General features: G+C 38.2%; 1 protein-coding gene across 8 annotated transcripts in view; it reads right to left on the bottom strand.

The window, feature by feature from the left end:
- The window catches only part of PIAS2 (protein inhibitor of activated STAT, 2), a 54,874-nt gene that overhangs the window by 13,399 nt on the left and 19,653 nt on the right, over nt 1–21,822 (bottom strand). For 6 of the 8 annotated variants that reach the window (XM_014539266.1, XM_014539271.1, XM_014539264.1 and 3 more), the window contains exons 6-11: nt 19,131–19,265; nt 16,437–16,542; nt 14,959–15,032; nt 10,936–11,096; nt 8,957–9,090; nt 7,002–7,173 (exon numbers count right to left, since the gene is read on the bottom strand). In XM_014539266.1, the coding sequence (XP_014394752.1) occupies nt 7,002–7,173; nt 8,957–9,090; nt 10,936–11,096; nt 14,959–15,032; nt 16,437–16,542; nt 19,131–19,265 (782 nt within the window). Of the gene's footprint in view, nt 1–6,852; nt 6,876–7,001; nt 7,174–8,956; nt 9,091–10,935; nt 11,097–14,958; nt 15,033–16,436; nt 16,543–19,130; nt 19,266–21,822 lie in introns of those variants that run through there. The other 2 variants (XM_014539270.1, XM_014539269.1) reach the window with 2 other exon arrangements.

Here is a 21,822-nt window from a genome sequence, read left to right as displayed (position 1 = left end):
TACACCTATGGATGAGGACAGTGGGAGGGGTAAGGGCTGAGGGTGGGGTGGGAACTGGGTGGAGGAGAGCTATGGGTGGAAAAAAGAGGAACAACTGTAATAATCTGAAAAATAAAGATTTAATTGAAGAAAAAAAAAGAAAATCACACTTTTTTTTGACAGCATAGTTGGACCTGGAGATTATTATGCTAACTGAAATAAAGCAGTCATAGAAAGACAAATCCCATATGATCACACTTACATATGGAATCTAATGAACAAAATAAACTGACAAACAAAATAGAAACAAAGGCATGAATACATGGCACAGACTGACAGTTGTCAGAGGGGACGGAATTGGATGAAAGAAGGTGAAGGGCTTAACCAAAAAACATATACATAGAACACACAGACACAGACAACAGTGCGGTGATAGAGGGGAAAGGGAGTGGGAGGGTAGTGGAGGTGGGGAAAGGGGGGGAAAATTGGGACAGAGACTTTGCTTGGGGCAATGATAATGTTCTACTGAGCTATACCCTTGAAACCTGTATGGTTTTGCAATAAAGTTATTGTCACCCCAATAAATTCAATTTTTAAAATTTAGAAATAAAATAAAGGACTCCTAAGATTTTATTTAAATCAGGGCAATTTATGAGTGATGCTACTTACTATAGTTCAACCAGAATTCCTTCGTTCTAGCTTGAGTTGTGCTAATTATTAGCACTCTTTTTTTAAAAAATCAATATATTTTTATTGATTTCAGAGAGGAAGGGAGAGATAGAAACATCAATGATGAGAATCATTGATGGGCTGCCTCCTGCATACCCCTTACTGGGGTTTGAGTCCACAACCCGGGCATGTGCCCTTGACTGGAATCGAACCTAGGATGCTTCAGTCCGCAGGCTGATGCTCTATCTACTGAGCCAAATCAGCGCAGTGGTCAGCAAACTGTGGCTCACGAGCCACATGCGGCTCTTTGGCCCCTTGAGTGTGGCTCTTCCACAAAATACCGGCTCTTCCACAAAATACCGACTTCTGCGCATGGGCCACGAAGTTTCAATCGAACTGTATGTGCGTGCCCCCACATGGTATCTTGTGGAAGAGCCATACTCAAGGGGCCAAAAAGCTACATGTGGCTCGCGAGGCGCGGTTTGCCGACCATGGAGCTAGGGCAATTATTAACACTCTTATCTGGGGATCACCTAAGCAAAGAAAGCCAATCCTAAAGCCTGCCAACCTGATGACAATAGGCAGCAATCAGAAATTTAAAAAGATGACTACTCAAGATGTGTAAGATATAATAGCCAGAAATAAAATGTTGCCTACCGTGATACAATCTATCTTTCTAAGGGGGGTTATGAGTTTAAAATTAAACACACTTAAGCAACACTTTATAAATGGTGTTATATATATACATACACACAATATGTATATATAATTTTAACTATTATTTTAAGAAGCAGTATAAATTTTTTTAAGTTCAGGAATAAAGAGAGATAATTTTGACTTCTTCCTATTTACCCCTCAGTTTTTCTTTGCTCAGGGTAAACAGAACTTCAGAAGAAAAACATCTTTAATGTACAGAAGAAACTAAGCAATATTATGGACCCTATGGGCTGATAGTGGCCAGCTTTTTGTTCGACATGTCAGTGAGGCTACAGTGGTAGCAGCTGCTCTCTGAGCTCCATGATGTCACCCAAGGATGACAAGAAAGGTGCCATCGGCCAAGAAAGACAAAGACCCAGTGAACAAACTGGGGGCAAGGCCAAAAAGAACTGGTTCAAAGGCAAAGTTTGGGACAAGCATAATAACCTAGTCTTGACAAAAACACATATGATAAACTGCAAGTTCTCAACTATAAGCTCATACGCCCAGCTGTTGTCTATGAAAGACTGAACATTGGCAGTTCCCTGGCCAGGGCACCCCTTCGGGAGCTCCTCAGTAAAATACTTATTATGTTGGTTTCAAAGCACAAAGTTCAAGTAATTTACACTAGAAATACCAAGGATGGGGGCCCCCCACTCCCAGCTGCTATTAAAGATTCAGAAACAGGTCCCAACAACTGTACATTTTGAAAAATAAAACTTTATTAAATAAAGGGGAAATGACTGGGACATGGGACATTAGGTTAACATCCCACAGTGCTGTTAGAAAACTGTAAGTTTAATGAGAGGCTCAGAATTCTGTAGCTGGAAGGGACCACAACAAAGACAAAGAAAATAAAATCGATAGAAATTTAAGGTGGAACCATGGTCACAAAGCTAAACTAAGATGTCAAGTAGGACCTCTAGATGATGTCCTTTCTCTTGTTTGAAACACTTCCTCTTATTGCTCAGATTATTAAATATCAGTTAACAATAAATGATGACAGAGTTGCATGACACTCTTCATACTCTACAAACAACTAACAAAACTATTTCATAGTCTCTATTTAGATCTCAACCCACTAAATAATAACTGATTTAAACACTTGAATCCCCTAAAACTAATTTGCATTATGACATGAGGCTCCTGTCTAGGTGTTATTCTTTAGTTTATCAATAATATAGATATCACTGGGAAATGTGCAAAATGAAGCATTACTGAGAGTACATATATGACTGCTGGCAACTGAGTTAGTCTCAAAAATGAATAAATAACATGCTTTCCTCCTGCTTCCCCTTCTCTTCTTTTGATATCACACAATGGAGATTTTATTTTGTCTTGATCCTGAATTAACCATTCAATTTGGATTAGATGTACAGGAAACAACAAAACTCACTTTCCTCCCCCGCCCCTTTACTTATATCTGTAGAGGAGTCAGATCAACATCCCAACACACTGTCACCATGGTCACATCTAATTATTGCATACTAGAGGCCCAGTGCACGAATTCGTGCACAGGTGGTGTTCCTCAGGGCTGATTGGGGCTGCAAGAGGTTGGCTGGCTGGCCAGGGGGAGGGACCACAGGCGGTTGGCTGGCCGCAGGAGGTTGGCTGTGGGAGCACACTGACCAACAGGGGGCAGCTCCTGCATTGAGCATCTCCCCCCTGGTGGTCAGTGCACATCATAGCGATCAGTCATTTGGTCGTTCAGTAGCTTAGGCTTTTATATGTATACTAGAGGCCCGATGCACAAAAATTCGTGCAAGAGTAGGCCTTCCTTCCCCTGGGCTGCCAGCGCCGACTCTCCTCTGGCATCTGAGACCCGGGCTTCCCTCCCTCCGGCCACCCGCAGACACCCAGGACCCTGGCCGGCTTCCCTCGGGCCCTGGCTTTGAGGAACATAGATGCTAAAATCCTCAACAAAATATTAGCAAATTGCATCCAGCAATATATTAAAAAGATCATACACCATGATCAAGTGGGATTTATTCCAGAGATGCAAGGCTGGTACAATATTTGCAAATCAACAAATGTGATACAACACAAATTGAAAGACAAAAGTCACACGATCATATCAATAGATGCAGAAAAAGCATTCAACAAAATCCAACACCCATTTTGGATAGAAACTCTCAACAAAGTGGGAATAGAGAGAACATATCTCAACATAATAAAGGCCATATATGACAAACTTACAGCCAACATCATACTCAATGGGCAAAAACTAAAAGCATTTCCCCTAAGAACAAGAATAAGACAGGGATGTCGCTTTCACCACTCTTATTCAACATAGTCCTGGAAGTGCTAGCCACAGTGATTAGACAAGAAGAAATAAAAGGCATCCAAATTGGAAAGGAGGAAGTAAAACTCTCATTATCTGCAGATGATATGATAATGTACATAGAAAACCCTGAAGAGTCCACCAAGAAACTAAAAGATTTAATAAATGAATTTGGCAATGTAGCAGGATACAAAATCAACACCCAAAAATCAATAGCTGTTTTATACACCAATAATGAATTCTCAGAAAGAGAAACTAAACAAACAATCCCATTTACCATTGCAACAAAAAATTAAGACACTGAAGAATAAACTTAACCAAGGAGGCAAAAGACCTATACTCAGAAAACTACAGGATGTTGAAAAAAGAGACAGAAGATATAAACAAGTGGAAAAATATACTACCGTGTTCATGGATTGGCAGAATCAGCATCATTAAAATGTCCATCCTACCCAAGAGCAATCTACATATTCAATGCAATCCCTATTAAAATACCAATGGCATATTTCACAGAGCTAGAACAAATACTCCAAAAATTTATATGGAATCCAAAAAGACCCCAAATAGCTTTCATGGCAACCCATTACCCACACACCCATGCAATCAGGCTACAGACTGATCTCAAAGCTCCAGAGAACATCCATCCCTGAAAGCTTCTGTATTCTTAACACATTATGTGGTGCAGGCAACAATAGCTCCTCAGAGAAATAACTAAAATATATTTTGGGAAAACAAGCCCAACCCATAAAAGTCCCACACTTGCCATCTACTATCCCCAAACTGTTTCAATGCTCACGAAGAAATTCAGAGACCCTTCTTTGCCTTTGGGAAATTCTGGACCTTCACCTACAGAATGGATCAGAAAAAAAAAATCTAGAGATTTACTTAGCACATAATTCAAGCATCAGTATAACTATGTACAAAGCAACCAACCAGAGGCAGAGTTGTCAAAGTAAATAGAAATAGTACTACAAAAACTTGAGAGGAGTATTTTTGTCTTGGGTGCCAAACTGGATATGCATAATGTACTATCTCAGGGACTGTGAAAGCTGGAAGCCCATGGCTAATCTCACTGGAGAAGTCTGTCCTCCAGGTTCCAATAGCATGAAGGATTACTAATTTCAGCATTAGTGCTATAAGAGATTTTGCTGCTAAAATCTGTCAATGTGTTAGAACTTTAACACAAGAAAAACAGAAAAGAGAACACAAGATGCTCCAAGTGGCACTATTAGGTCGTCTGCAGAGTCTGCAGCTTATAAAAGGACTGAGCAGACATGGGACAGTTTCAAACCTCACAGTCTGCCCAAGACACCTCCCATATTCACACCTTCTGTGTTAGGAGTCCTATGCACTGTTGAAGTTTAATTTTGAAGCCTCTCCCGATCCATATTTCTGGATTAGCAATAAGGTTGGGAGATACAGTAGTTGGCAAGATTTTTTTTCCCTTCCCAAAGCTTCTTGAGAGTTCAACCATTCATGACCTAGACTTTACTGGTACAGCATTAGTGCTAAGCCAGTGATCAGAAAGGAAATGTCAATCCTTACACTTGTTTCAGAAATTCACGGAAAGAAAAACATATGAGATGAATGCACATAAAGTAAAATGTGGATTTTGTAAGAGAGGATTTATTTTTTAATAAACAAGAAGATTCTATGATATTGCTAATAGTCACTGCTACTGCTGTGGTGTTTGGACTCCTCATTAAAATAAAACAGACTGTGGAACCTCAGAGGGAAGAGGGGGGAGGAGATAAACCAAAAACCTTGTATGCATATATGCATAACCCATGGATACAGACAATAGGATGGTGAAGGCCTGGGGCGGGGAGCGGGCCACAGGCTAGAAACGGTCAATGGGGGGAAAAGGGGGGCATATGTAATATTTTCAACAATAAAGAATTCTTTAAAAAAAAAGCTTTTGACATGTTGCTGCCTCCTCATAGAATTGGCAAATACACAGGCATATGTATGTATACATTATCAATGTGTACACATATATTTTTTAAATTTTAGTCTTATTCATAATTTCGTAGTACAAAGGTAAATTGCTAGAATGTTGCAAGACAGTGAATATTAGTATTCTAGAATGTATACTGGATCACTGAATTTATCACATTTGATCCACACTTAAATATCTAAAAACGGGTTAACTTGAATTGTTATCCTAAAGCCTGAAATTCATCACGTGCTCCCTCCCACTTTACAATCATAAAAATATTAATATAATTTTGCAACCAATTCCTAATGATCTTTAATCCAGAGAAATACATTATTAACCTCTATTTTTTGTTTCCTATCTTTAGAATACCTCCATATTAATGACAAAACAACATTCAATTTCCAGGGAATAGGGTAGGGACATAATATTTAAAATGATCTTTTCATGTAGAAAAATATCAGAGGCTTTCTAAATGTCTTAAATTAAGGTGCCAGTTTCTTCTGATAGATACTACATCAGTGATGGCGAATCTTTTGAGCTCGGCGTGTCAGCATTTTGAAAAACCCTAACTTAACTGGTGCTGTGTCACATATAGAAATTTTTTGATATTTGCAACCATAGTAAAACAAAGACTTATATTTTTGATATTTATTTTATATATTTAAGTGCCATTTAACAAAGAAAAATCAACCAAAAAAATGAGTTTGCATGTCACCTCTGACACGCGTGTCATAGGTTCGCCATCACTGTACTACATGATTGCATTTAAGGATTATAGTAGAGTATGCAAGGAAGAGGTTAGAAGAATCACTATCAAAATGTTAACAGTGGTTATCTGTAGGCAGAATGCTTTTTACCTCTGGTGCTCTGTAAAACTGTAAGTTTTACTAAAACAGTGCCTCTTAAAAAATAACTGCTCACAAAATTTCTAGACTAAAACGTAAAATAAGATTTCCTGGTTTTTCATTTCTATTCCTTCTGATTTGCCAGACACTGAGGCTAAGTTCTTTCATTATCTTATTGAAATCTTAAAAAAATCTCATGAGGTAGGCATTTTCTAACTCCACTGTACAGAACAGAAACAGGAAGCTCAAGCAAGTTAAATATTTCATCTAACATCATGAATGAGTAAGCAATGGTATCAAACTTGGAATCCACACTTGTCAGATTCCTAATTCCATAGGCTTCTTTCTGTTGGTCTGTGATGCCAAATTTGCTACTTACATGAAATACTTACACGTGAGAAGATTTCAACTCTTACTTCCCAAAGATGGGAATATTTTCTTCATTTAAATATTGAAAATACTTCAACTAAACAAAGGCAAATTAAAATAGCATTCTATGATTATGTAACTATCAAAGAGACATGTACAAACCTATCCCAATAACAATTAGTTCTAAGTGTAATAAAAAGTAGTAAACTATAAATTAACAAACCCTTTGGTTGGGCTGCTTTGTGTTTCTGACATAAAGATGCACTTCCTTTTGGCAGGAGGGTCTTCCTCTTCATCAGAAGAGCTTTCTATTGTTAGGTCTATAACATCCACTTTCTTCTTGCTTGCCTCATTGGCTACAGTCACTGAACAAGGCTTACTGAGGACACTTGAACCTGCATGTAGGGAACAGAAAAAAAAGAAAAAACTTAAGGTTGTGACACACACTCTAGCCACAGGAGTCTTAACTGTGCAGCAGCATGCCAGTAAAGCTACATACCCTGTCCCACAGAAAGAGACCAACTCCCTAACTCCAGACATCTCTCTGTAAAATGACTACTAACCTGGAGAGACAGAGTGAGCTCTATGCCTTGACAGAGAGCCAAAAGCCTCCTTCAAACATGCTCTTAGTTATCTCCCTGGTACTACCAATGGATATGCATATATCCTGCTGCTCACGGTGTCTCAGCAAGTAAGCAGTCATTTTATAGACAGACATCTGGAGTTAGGGGGCTGATCTCCGGCCATGAGCAAGAATACGTGGTGCCACTGACTGTGTTTTCACAGACTTGTTGCAGTGTTCAGTCAGAATCAGAATTTTCCATTCTAGCAAAGCAAGGGTGCTCATGTCAAAGAATGCATAGACTCTTCACCAGAACTTGACAAAAATTTTCACCATGAAAAAACCCCAAACTTCTCACTTGTTATTCAGACATTTAAAATTTTTCTTATAAACTGTCTGTCTACTAATCACCTAGGTTCTCCTTTCTGCCCATTATGATAGTCTCATACGCTCACCATTTCATAGAAAGTATATTGTGCCCTGCAATCTGTGTAGCAGTAAATGAATGCTAGTTGATAATGAAAAAGCAGCAGCAAGTAATCAACTAAATCACTATTTCTCTGAAAGATGCGGGAAACTTTTCCTTCATCATTCCACCCATTGGTTCAGTAACAATCACAGGAGATTGATTAACATTGACATTAATCCTGAACTTTTCCTCTCTTCTTACTCTGAACATCTATTATCCATTACATTATTACAACATCAATTACAGTCAAAACAAAACTCAAAAACTCAAATGCAGTGAGTGAGTAGCCTATGTCAGATAAAAAGAAGTTTTAAGTTCACTTATGGGTTTCAATTACTCAAACTGCCTTTTGTTTCCCCACTCAGTGTGGACAGCTGCAGGGAACTGGAGGATTAGTACTCATCCACGCAACCAAGGCAATGGTAAAATTCCTTTCCACTTTTTTTTAGCAACTAACCTTTGACCACCTTCCTCTATCCTCCCTTAATGGATGAAGTAATCTCTCTAACCACACCTTGACAGGTACCAAAACAGGTACTCTAAAAACAATTCTGAAAAACTATCCACAGAAATGTCATTTATAACTTTTCATTTTGTAACAAACACCATATATTAAAATAATTTTAGATGATTTTTTTTTCATTTACTTTACATATGAAAAATAACTATTAAAAGGCTGGTTAAAAGAATGGTATATAAACTTGGGCACATTTCTTAAAAGAAAGAATAAAAACCAGTTGGAGGAAATTACCTATGTAACAGATGATCAAAAGATAAAGTTAGCAGCCCTAGCCGGTTGCTCAATGGTTATAGCATTGGCCCTTGGACTGAAAGGTCACAGGTTTGATTCCAGTCAAGGGCACATACCTCATTTGCAAGCCCGATCCCAGCCCTGATCAAGGTGCATGCGGAAGGCAACTGATTGATGTGGTCACTCTCACATCAATGTTTCTTTCTCTGTCTCTCCCCCTCCCCCCACCTTCACCCCTCTCTAAAAATCAAGGGGAAAAATATCCTCGGGTGAGAATTAACACACACAAAGTTAGCAAACTGAGCTTCAAATGAAATTCTAGTGGCCAATGTTAAGGATAAAGATAATGCTGCAGGAGTCTCACTGCTTTGATCTCTGCTGACATTCTACACATACTTTCTATTTTTGTGCATGGTTGGCTGGATACTTTCATAGCTTCTTTCTTCGGTCTCATTGGACACCACGAGCCATCTTCTTGGAATTTGATCTCATCCACATCAGAACAGTCACTGAGAATTTCCATAAAAAGGCTATAAACCAAGTAAGTAGAAAAATGTAATCAGTGGCCTTGTTCAAAAGTGAAATTATAACAAAGAACTATTTATTACATTGGAGACAAAAGTAATGCTGACTTCAGTTTGTTTGTTTTGGTATTTCAATACTTCAGACTTTAGGATAACTATTATACCCCCTTCCTTCTATATTTTAGATCTTTAAAGGGCAATAAAAGAGTTAAATGACTTACTGAGTCATCTAAAAAATAGTGGCTAAACAGAAATTGATTGTAGTAAAGAACAACCTTCAATACAACACATAAAATACACAAAAGCAAGCAGAAATGTTATTATACAAAATCTAACTTATAAGCTTATATTATCAAGGAAAAAGAATCACAGAGGTGGGGGAAAGAAGAAGGAATAGCAATATAAGTCTCAATAAATTTTTTAAATAACTAAGCATACAAATTATGTCCTATGAACAAAATAAAATTAAATTTGAAATCATCATCAGAAAAATATCTGGAAAATCCTCATATATTTGAAAATTTACAAACAACCCATGAGACAAAAAAAAAAATAAAACCCAAAAACACAAAAATAAATTAGCAAGTATTTTAAACTTTATGAAAGTAAAAATATAACAAAATTTGTGAAATGTTGCTAAAGCAGTACTTAAAGGAAAATTTATAGCACTAATACTAATATATAAAAAGCCAGGGGCCGTCACGACCAAAGCAACCAGAGAGACGACCGAACAGCAGGCTGCGTGGGGCAACCAGGCCGGCAGGGGTGTTAGTGAGGGACAACCAAATGGCTGAGCAGCAGTCTGTGTGGGGCGACCAGGCAGGTGGGGGGCTGTGAGGGGCGCCCAGGCCAGCAGGGGGGGGCGGTTAGGGGCAATCAGGCTGGCATGCAGAGGCAGTGAGGGGTGATCAGGCCAGCAGGGGGTGGGCAATTAGGGGCGCCAGGCAGGCAAGCAGATGAGCGATTAGGAGCCAGAGGTCCAGAATTGTGAGAGGGATGTCCAACTGCCGGTTTAGGTCTTATCCCTAGGACATCCCCTGAGGGGTCCCAGATTGGAGAGGGTGCAGGCTGGGCTGAGGTGACCCCCCCCCCACACCCATGCACAAATTTCATGCACTGGGCCTTTAGTATGGTAATAAGACCAATCCTTACCTATGCTGATGTAGTATTATAATGATGGCTTTTCAAACTATTGTCATCAGTCAGCAACCCCACCCTCTTCTTTCCAGCAGCCCTAGAGGTCCCGGATTGTGAGAGGGATGTCCGACTGCCATTTAGGCCCAATCCCCGGGATCGAGCCTAAACTGGCAGTCAGACATCCCTCAAGGGGTCCTGGATTGGAGAGGGTGCAGGCTGGGCTGAGAGGACACCTCCCCCCCCATGCAGGAATTTCATGCACTGGGCCTCTAGTCTTTCTATATTAGGAGAATGCAAATCAATAAGTTCAGCGTCTATCTAAATGAAACTATAAAAAAAGAACAAATTAAAGTGAAAGTAAACAAATGGGAAAAGAAAAAAGAAACAAATGAAACAGAGAAAAATCAATGAAACAAAAATGCTGGTACTTTAAGGTCAATAAAATCAATGAACTTCCAGTCAGACTTAAGCTCACTTAAAAAGTGGGCTTTCCCCTCTTTAGGACAGGCTATGAAATATGATATTGGGAAGCAAAAAGAAAAGGACACTACTCTACCTCTTGCCCCCAACAGAAATCATAAAGATAAAAGAGCCATTAACCACAGTTTTAAAAAAAGATTGAGTAATAATAAAGCAGAAAACACACAAACATCTTGACTTTATGCTAGAAGAGAATTGATATGAGGCTGTACTGGAGACAAAGGTAATATTTACCCATCTAAAATTAGACTTTCATAGGCAGCTTTTTTGTCACACACAGGACAAATCCAGGTGGGCTTCTTCTCATTCATTTGTAGATAAAGGGCAGCATCAAAACACTGTAGATGTGTACAAGTCACCGCTCGGCATGGGATTGTCAGCCTCATTTTCCCTAACTACAGGCAGGAAAGAAAAGATGAGAAACCATTTCAGAAAGGAGAACAAAACCTCAATGGGAATAGTCAGTTATAAAAGTCTGAAAGAAGTCATACAAGAATATCAAAATGAAAAAAAAAATTCAAAAGAATTTATTTCCATCAAGGCTGCTACACATCTACACTAATAAAAGAGAAACATGCAAATTGGTGTCACTCCGCTACTCCCACAAGCCAATCAGAGCGACTATGCAAATTAACCCAACAAAGATGGTGGTTAATTTGCATACGCAGGCACAGAGCGAAGACTGAAGGCTCCGGCCGGAGTAAAGACTGAATTCTGAAGACTGAAGAGGCTTGGCTTCTCCGCTACCAAGCCTCGCTGCGGCCAGAGGGGAGAAGCCAAGCCTCGCTGCAGCCGGAGGGGATAAGAGGCTTGGCTTCTCCGCAGCAGCTGGACCAAAGGCCTGGGCCCCGGGTGCTGGAGGAAAACCGGTGCCAGCAGCCCGGGGAAGGAAGGCCTATTGCGCAAATCTTCATGCGATGGGCTTCTAGTTTTATTAATATTCATTGAGAGTCCTATAATTTAAAAAAATGTTTTCATTTTTTGAAAATAGGTAACATAAATTCACAAGTAGGACAACATCCATATACAATGAAAACATGTCTGTCACCGGTTCTCCTATTTAGAGAGAACCACTGTTACCCATCTCTTGGATGTCCTTTCATAGATGGTCTATGTGTGTTTTAAAAAACATTTTCACCTGAATGATGGCATGTGATATACAAAATTTTGAACCTTCTGTCACATAATATAAATTTATAACTTTTTCACATATATCAGTACAAAAAAAACTATCACAATATGAAACTATCACATTTGATATGAAGTATATCATATGAAGGATTAAAACTTATACCTGAAGGTCTGCACAAAGCTTATGAATAGGAGGTCCTGGTCCAAACACATGCCCGCTAGGACCTCTGCCACCACCTCCCTTGCTGGCACTACAGATTTCTCTCTGGGTTTGACAACCACAGATTCTCAATTTCTAAGCAATCCCAATTTCATGTAATTCTATCCCTTTTTCAATAAAGATGTTAGTTGAAGTTCATGATAATTTTTTAAGAAAGCTTCAAAATAAAAATATCTGCAAATACCACTTTCCAGGGTGGTAGAGAGGTGGACTTATCAACCAAAGACCTTGAATGCATAACCCATGGACACAGACAATAGGGTGCTGAAGGCTTGGGGTGGGTAGCAGGGCAATGAGGAGGGGGCCAATGGGGGAAAAACGGTTGGAGGGATTCAATGGGGGGAAAAAGGGGACATATGTAATATTTTCAACAAAAATGAATTATTTTTAAAAAAAGCTTTTGGCATTTGTTACTGCCTCCTCGTAGATTTATAATCAGAATATTTATTATTTTAGCCCAATGTAGCAAAATGGTATATTGTTAAGAGAACTGAAATGATGCCAGAAGACCAAAATTGTTATCCTTGTTCTACTAGTTACTACTGTGTGATTTGGATTAGTCAATCTTTCAGTCTTAGTTTCCTCATCTGCAAAATGGGAACAACCCCCATACAGGTTTGCTAAGGGAGTTAAATAAGGGGCACATAATAGGAAACTGAGAAATTATTCTCTTCTCTCTCTCTCTCGCTCTGAAACAATTCTCTCTCCATTTAAAATTGTAGATGGCGAGGCAAAAGTAGGTTTACAGCCCTAGCTGATTTGGCTTAGTGGATAGAGCATCAGCCTGTGGACTAAAGGGTCCCAGGTCTGATTCCAGTCAAGGACACATGCCTGGGTTGTAGGCTCCATCCCCAGGAGGGGCATGCAGAAGATAGGCAATCAATGATTCTCTTATCATTGATGTTTCTCTCTCTCTCTCCCTCTCCCTTCCTCTCTGAAATCAATAGAAATATACTTTTTAAAAAAAAGTAAAAAGAAAGTAGGTTTATAGTTGTTTGTATGGAAATTAATACAATAATTAATTAATAATATAAGAATAAGCTCTATGTTTCGGCTACTCGCAACTGTAAACCTACTTTTCCCCACCCTGTACATTTCTCATAATGATGGCTGGTTACCAAATGCCACCTAAACTGCATTATAAATTCCTGATTCCATATAAAGTCCCTCTCATATGGAAAGGGTCCCCTCCAACAGTACTGATTTTAAAGAAGCCTTCATCCACTATTCCTGACCTTTCCCATCTCTTCTCTGGTACTCCAATAACATAATTATATATGGCAAGTCTTTTGCTTTTTCATGTAAGTTAGCTTTCTCTCTCAAACTAGACTATTAACTTTCTGAAAACTTTTTATCAAATCTTCAGTATTTTCTCCCACAATTAGCTCAGTACTGAACACACAGGAGGAGTTATCTGCATTGCTGACCGATTCTCCCCTATAGTCTCTATGTTAGGAAATATAAAATAAAAATGATTGTGCAATTTAGAAGTACATTACAAATGAATTAAGACACCTTAAACATTCTAACTCATTAAAGTAGAACCATCAATTAGCATTTATTAGGTCCTAGCGATTTTATTAGCATTTATAAGAGGCCCAGTACATGAAAATTCGTGCACTTGGGGGGGTCCCTCAGCCTGGCCTGCACCCTCTCACAATCTGGGACCCCTCAGGTAGAGTCCCTAGGGGTTTCCTTCCCCCAGCTGTAGGCAGCTGGACCCCCAGCTCCCCTGCCACTGGTGGCCTCCCTCTGCAGGCAACAGGCATGGGGTGCGATGGCTTGGCTGGCCTTGGCCTCCCTCTGTGGGGCAATCACTGGCTGGTTGCACACCTGCCACAGAGTCGCCGCTGGTGGCCTGTGCCTGCAGGAGGCCATGGTCAGCCATGCGAGGGGCCGTGTGCCTACCTATCGCCCTTAGCCACTTGCCTGCCTACCTGATCACCCCTGATTGCTGGGGGGCGGGGCCAGCCCTGCGAGGGGCCATCTGCTTACCTGATCATCCCTAACCACTGGTCTGCCTACCTGATCACCCCTAACCACTCTGCCTGCCTGCCTGATCGCCCCCAACTGCTGGCTTGGGGGCAGGGCCAGCCCAGCGAGGGGCCATCTGCCTACCTGATTGCCCCTAACCGCTGGCCTGCCTACCTGATCGCCCCTAACCACTTGTCTGCCCACCTGATCACCCCTAACTGCTGGTCTGCCTGCCTGATCGCCCCTAACCACTTGCTTGGGGGCAGGGCCAATGGTGGTTCTGGTCTCTGGTCATTCTGGTCATTATGCTTATGGTGGCTGGCCTTTTATTATATAGGATAGTTTGATAAAAGGAGCAAGCAACTCTCTCTATAGGTTTATTATTAGCTGTGGATTATATATAGCATTAACTGTATTATTCTGAACCTAAAAACTCTCTTCCCCTACGATCAAATATCCTTTTAGGTCTCTTCTTGCTTAGTCGCTGCCTGAAGAATGTTTGCATTCTTTGAAATTACAATGCTTAATCGTGAAATTCCCAAATGGGAAAATGACAGAAGTTTAGAATCCTATATAATAAAAGCCTAATATGCAAATCAACCGAACGACAGAACAACAGGTGGAACAACCGGTCCCTATGACATGCACTGACCACCACGGGGCAGATACTCAATGCAGCAGCTTCCCCCAGCCGGCAGGCTCCAGGCCGGCCAAGGCGGGTGCCAGCGGGGGCCCCTGATTGCCCCACCAGTCACCCTGCAGATCAGCCCTGATCGCTGGCCAGGCCTAGGGACCCTACCGGTGCACGAATTTCGTGCACTGGGCCTCTAGTTCTACCATAATATATCATTCATTCCCACACTTACTTTCATAGGAAAATTAGTGATTTATAAAAAGTAAAACACCCCAGAATGTTTTGTTGCTTTACTTACAGGGCACATCAAGGATACCCGAAGGCTAGTTGTAGCAATTTCACTATCAGGATCTGCAGTAAGTTTTTCTTTAACTTCAAAAAGAAGGAAAAATAATTTAAAATTTTTATATTAATTGTGGCATATGAACAGAATTATAGAAATATATATAATATTATTTAAAGTTTCCCCAAACACTCTGAATAGGTCAAGAAACTACAAAAGCAAAACAAACAAAATGTTAGGTATTAATGTATTAAAAACTGAATTATACTTTCAGTATTAGGTTAAAGAATTGCAAACTTGCAAACTCTGTATCAGATGTTTAACTAAATTTTTAAAAGTAAAATTGTAGGTAAGAAGAATTTCAGAACAGAAAGCTGTTTAAGATTTAAGAACAAAACAATTAGGAAAGGAACTTAGAAAGCAGCAGTACTCTGAGTTTCAATGCTATTCTAACATACATTCATGACTTTTTATTAGGGAGTCTTGGTTGTTTCCAATAATTACTAAATTTATAAACAGAAAAGTCAACTATTTTTATACTTCCTTTGACAACTGAAAACTACAAGGGATGTGATAATGGGTCTGAGTTTTCATTCACCAGGTAATGTATACAAGTTACTGCACATATAAGCTAATAAATATATACACTCTCTTCAGATGCCTAATTCTCAACACCATTATAGGGAGGGAGAATGGGACTGGAACTAGAGACAGTGAAAATTGGAGCAAGACAAGAAAAATTAGAAAAGAGCTTCCCTGGCTTCGCGGTCTAGGCAAAAAGATCAATATTATGCTGTTTGAGGAGATAAGAAATGGTTCAAGATATAAGAAACAAAATACCATTTCAAAAGCCCTACTTGGCTCCCTTTTCAATCTATAGATTCTTTTCTCCTTTCAGGTTCATTCAGCGGTGAGGGAAGTAACTGGAGGGAAGATATTTTCTTTCCCCAAAAAATGTCTTGATCAATTAAATTTAGTTACTGGTCTGAATTATTTACAGTTTAGGTTAGATTTTTTTCTCTCTCTACCTATTAGTATACATTATCAAAGCAAAATACAAAATAAAACATCTCAGAAGGCAAATATTGTTGCTGATGGATATCAACCATTCTTCAGCAAAAAGAGCTTTTGATTATTTACAATTTTTTAAAATGTATATTCTATTAAACACTGGGGGTTTTGAAAACTTGGATTCCTATTCTCAAGTTAATGTATACATCCAAACTACCATGAACTTAATGTTTATTTAAATAAGTTTTCATGAGAAGGCCCAAAATCACACTAGTAGGGGCTTAAAATTGATCTTCTTGGGAATAGTTTCTGAGAAGGGTTTTTTCAATTTATAGGGCAGTGTTTTTGGAGTATTTTTAATTCAATATTCATTTTAGGTTTCTAATAATTGTTCCTAAATTATTCCTACATTGATGTATATGTGAGGCTTTTTTTTTTCTATTAAAGCATCTCATATGCTCAACCTTACAAACATTACTTACTTAGTGCTCTGGAATGATCAGGGTTTCTAATACCTTTCATTTTTAATCTCTGTAATAACATGGCTGATGTGAGCTGCCGTACAAGATATACAGACATGGAGTAATTCTACAAAGAAAGATAATCTGTATTAAAGACAAGAGATAATAGTCTCTTTATTTACATAAAATACTTGTCTAAGAACCTCTGGTTTCTAAAAATGACATTCAAAATAACTTCCACAGGAAGGTCAATGACTGCTAAGGAAACAAAATCAGCTCCTTCAGGGAAGATAAAAGCCCAATCATATTAAAGATATTTCTCAATCACTTATCACTTTAAAACATCCATAGGAAAGATTACATACCTCAGATCAGTGGCTTTCAAACTATGTTCCTAATCTAGCAAACCTGGTACCTCAGGGACCATCATGATATGAATAAAAATATACCCTCCCCTGCTGACTACTAACTAGAATTTTTGTTTTTATGTATGGGCTCTCATAATATTGTCATTGAAAAATGGGTTCCACTGCAGAAAGTTCAAACACCAGTGGTCTGAATTAACATGTCAAATCCAGAATTCCACTTGCTTCATGGCCTTGAGCAGAAGAGACCACTTGCTTCACGGCCTTGAGCAATCATTTAAATGAACCCCAAATCAGCTTTCTTCTGAGAAAAACTCTAAGAAATTAACTCCTGTTCTGAAATGGGCATTTTACTAGGAAAGGGGCAGCTACTGGAGTATGTAAGACACATTGAAGACATAATAAAAATAAAATAGACAAGGCCAGAATTGCATCAATCTACACCTATTAAATCTGGCACAAAGGAACCTTCATTAGCTATTTATAGAGCTATAAAGGGATGAAATATAATTTTACCAAAATGCTAAAAATCTCTTACCTTTGCACTACATATATGAAGTCAATGAATTCTATAATAAGAAAATACTTTGAGCCCTGACCGGTTTGGCTCAGTGGATAGAGCGTCTGCCTGCGGACTCAAGGGTCCCAGGTTCGATTCCGGTCAAGGGCATGTACCTTGGTTGCGGGCACGTCCCCAGTGGGGAGTGTGCAGGAGGCAGCTCATCGATGTTTCTCTCTCATCGATGTTTCTAACTCTCTATCCCTCTCCCTTCCTCTCTGTAAAAAATCAATAAAATATATTTAAAAAAAAAAAGAAAATACTTTGAGTAGGTTGCCAAACCAATTATTTAAAGTATCATTTTTAATGTCCTGAAACAATCCTTTTAAATATCTGAATACCCAAGATAGTGTGCCAATTTTAAGTCAATTAATATAATTACAAAGAAAGAATATTATTCTCATTGTGTGGCAAAAAGAAAAAAATTACCAGATCTTCAATGCCTACAACCATTTATTCAAAAACCTGAAAACTGATAATCATTTCAAAAAAATATACTATTCTGTTCAAATTCCACTCACTAGGGCACTAAAGTATTAATACTTGCTCCTTTGATAACGTCATTTACATTTGCATACAACACTCATTCTCAAGATTTTACCCATTCTTTCTAATAAGTAAGCCTCAGGGAATTAGGCAACTTTGCCGAAATCAAACAATGGCCAAGACTAAGCCAAGATTTTCTGAATCTTTATCCAATGCTCTATCACTGCACATTCAGCTCATGCAAGTGAAAAATACTAGAAATCAATACACTATGATAATACTAATAAGTTATAGTAAAAATTCAGAAATGAGAGCTCAACAGAACAATCATTAGAGAATATTATCTTTATAGTCTAAAATTAATACAAAAATGCCCTTCTTTATTGTCCATCTCTACAATACCTTGGTAATAAAACCAAAAAATTCTTGGTACAAACATGGGACTCAACTTCTCTATCCATAAAATACAAAATAGTATCCTTTTTTCCTACCAAATAGCAACATTAAAGTTTATGTTCAACTGGTAATCCCCAGTGGGGGACATGCAGGAGGCAGCTGATCCATGATGTTTCTCTGTCATTGATATTTCTATCTCTCTATCCCTCTCCCTTCCTCTCTCTCAAAAAAAAAAAAAAATCAATAAAAACATTTTTTTAAGTTTATGTTCAGAAATTAATTGAAACTTGCCTATTATTTCAGTTATATGAACAAATAGTTCTAAAATGAAAATCCCTTGTTGTATTAACCAGTAACTCATAACTGATATAATGCATTTTAAGACTAAGAATCAACAGAAAGCCAGATAATCAACCTAAAGGTATAGAGGAAATAATACAATTCTAAATAAATGTGTTCATGAGATGCCCACATATTATCTGAAGTATCAGCTGTTTCTATTAAGGCTGGAACAGATTATTTCTCATTACAACATGAATACATTTAACTATTTTCCCCAAAGCTAGATAAAGCTTCTTTGTTACTCTTCATAAATAACAAAACTTTACCCAAAGTTTCCAGTTTCTTAACATGTCATTTAAACACTATTGTGATTAAACCACTACCTTAAGAAATATTGTAATTATACGTATTTCCTTTCTCGGAAAATAAAGAGATGAGACTCAGGAAACCTTAAAGTTTTTAACTTTAAGAATCCCCATACCTCCATTCCTGAATTGGAAATTACTGCTTTTTAGAGATTAAAATCAGAAAACAGGACAAACTGGACCTGGTAGCCTAAGAAAAAAACCCCAAAATATATCAACTAATGGGATTACTTTCATGTTGCTCAGAGGAGAGAATTTTTACCTTCCCAATTTCTGATGCCCAAGAAATGGAAATCTGGTTTGGCACAGCTGAAGATAACCTAACTAAAGATGTAATATTCAAAGGGCGTCCAGGGCGCTTCTGTTCAATCCCATTTTTAGGTGGTGGTGCGTAGCCCTATAACCATAAGAAAGAAATTAAATTATCTGTAGGCATTAAGCATTTTCTTGAAGACAGATACAGAATCTTGTGTAATTTCAGTTACACTAATTCTTTTTATTTTATACTAGAAATCACATAGTCCTCACCCTAAGGTCACCAATCCAAAAGAGAAAAATGACATTTTTTTTAAAGTTATAAAATATTTCACAAGTTCAGAAAACTATCCCCCTCCAAAAACAAAATCCCTGTTCTACCATTAAAATTTAAATTGCTGACATCTTGTCACATTGGTTATGAATCTTTTTTTCTCTTTACAAACAATAAAGTTGCACCTCTTTGTATTACTTCATCTTAGGAGCTCCCATTCAAAATTCATTCAAATACTGGGAATGGGAAAGAAGGAAAATAAGCTTTGGGAATTAAAAAAAAAAAAAATTAATTTCAAAAAAAATTATGAAAATCTTGTGATAATTGGTATTAAATTAACTTGATGTCTATAGTAATACTGCTATTTATGCTTTACTCCACTCCTCTAGTCATTAAGTATTTCTTTTAAATAGCAAATGTACTCATTTTTTTATTTATGGTATATCCAATTTTCAATTACCATAGAACTTTTCAGTTTGACTTTCAAACCCAAATAATATATTTTTTAGAAAATTAAAAATTCTAAACTGAAAAAATATCTATATATTAAAAAACAGATATATTTTACTATTAAGGTGCAATCGATGTAATTTAACTATGCAGCAATGAGAAGGAAAAAACAACAAGTTAAGGATATAAACAAGTGTATTATTACTTATTTCTGCATACATAGCAAGGGGATATAAGCAAATGAATTGGCTAACATATTCCTTTTGGATAAGAATCTCCTGAATTACTTTTCACTCAGTTATCAGTAGATATGTTTTCCACATAATATTCTCCTATATGCCACCATGAGCTCTGGAGATAAAGGTATTCTATATATTTATTGTATTTCAATATAAAACCATACTCTACCTCCACTAACATCTCTTAGATTTCCTTGCAAGTGACTGACACCCTTACATTAACTACATGTGTTACTGCTGATACACGCTGGATCTTAAGAGAATACTAGAGGCCCAGTGCACAACATTGGTGCACGGGGGGAGGGGAGTATCTTCCCTCAGCCAGGCCTGCGCCCTCTGGCAGTCCAAGAGCCCACGGAGGACATCCCCCAAGGGGTGCTTAGCATTGCTGCAGAGGCAAGAGAGGCTCCCACCACCGCCGCTGTGCTCACCAGTTGTGAGTCCAGCTTCTGGCTGAGCGCACTGACCACCAAGGGGCAGCTCCTGCGTCGAGTGTCTGCCCCCTGTCAGTCAGTGCGCGTCATAGTGACCAGTCGTTCCACCATTCGGCCTATTTGTATATTAGCCTTTTATTATATAGGATATCAATCAGTGGTATTGGCACAATACCCTGGATTTATGAACCTAGCTCAAAATGTACTTAAATCACTTGTTGACTGAAAAACCCAGGGAGTGCAGCTGATGAGTCATTCCATGGAAATAACATCAAGGTTGTACAAATACAGGCAATGAGAATATATTACAGCTGTCACCTGGTCATTAGCAACTGTAAAACAACTCTAGATTTTAGGAATGTTAAAAATATCCATCTTAGAAAAAAATGAAATACCCTATTGATGGTATTACACGGCAGAGCTAAGGAATACATTCTGTCCATCACAAGTAGGGAACATCCTTCACTGCTTCATAGGAGGTAGGATAGTAATTAGTAAGTAGGAATCACATGATTACTTGTAATCTACAACTTGTGATAACACTTTGAAAATCATTAAAAACAGTGTGCAGGTAAGTATTAGGCAAAGAAAATAACTTCCATTATACTTTGAAAAAGGGAAATGTATGTGTATGTAGTAGTATGTGGAAGAGGGTTATGCTCAACTAAGGTTGTTCAAGTAAAATAAATCAACAAAACATTCATTTAAAAACTCTAGGAAATGGTTCAATGAGCAGCAAGCACATGGAATATCAATACCAATGTCTGGGTAAATTTGAATGGAACCTTTGTTTTGCCTATATTTGGCCTGGAAGGTAATTCTGTCTTCTGGTACGTCCACTGCTAGGTTAACCAAATAAAAACAAGATGATAAAAACTCATGAACCAGCTAAACAGTGAACTCTGTAAAATGGAATTTTAGACACGAAGCCACAATGTTTTAAGTTAGTCTGTGAAAGAGAGCAATAATAGGGGGTAAGAAAATAATAACAATGACTGTAAGAATGAGGTGTTAGCATATTCAAAATCAAATATGGTACTACTCTTAATCACCTCAAGTATTTTTAACTTGACTAGTCTGATTTCACTGGTAATTCTGAGTTATCTGTTAACATGTAGTCTCCCTCTGATCATCAGCATCACCTCCATTCAACATCTATTACCGTTATTAAGAATAGAATATACCAGGGGTACTGGTTAATAATGCGGATTTTTTTCAATAGATGGAGTTACACATATGTTGATATATATGCAATTTGGTATGTATGCTATTTTGTTGTATTGACAGCAAGCTTCAAAACTT

This window comes from Myotis brandtii, unplaced genomic scaffold (genome assembly GCF_000412655.1).
Source record: "Myotis brandtii unplaced genomic scaffold, ASM41265v1 scaffold212, whole genome shotgun sequence".
NCBI lineage: Eukaryota > Metazoa > Chordata > Mammalia > Chiroptera > Vespertilionidae > Myotis > Myotis brandtii.
Note: the sequence above shows the minus strand (reverse complement) of the source record. Positions and strands in the feature narration are given on the sequence as shown.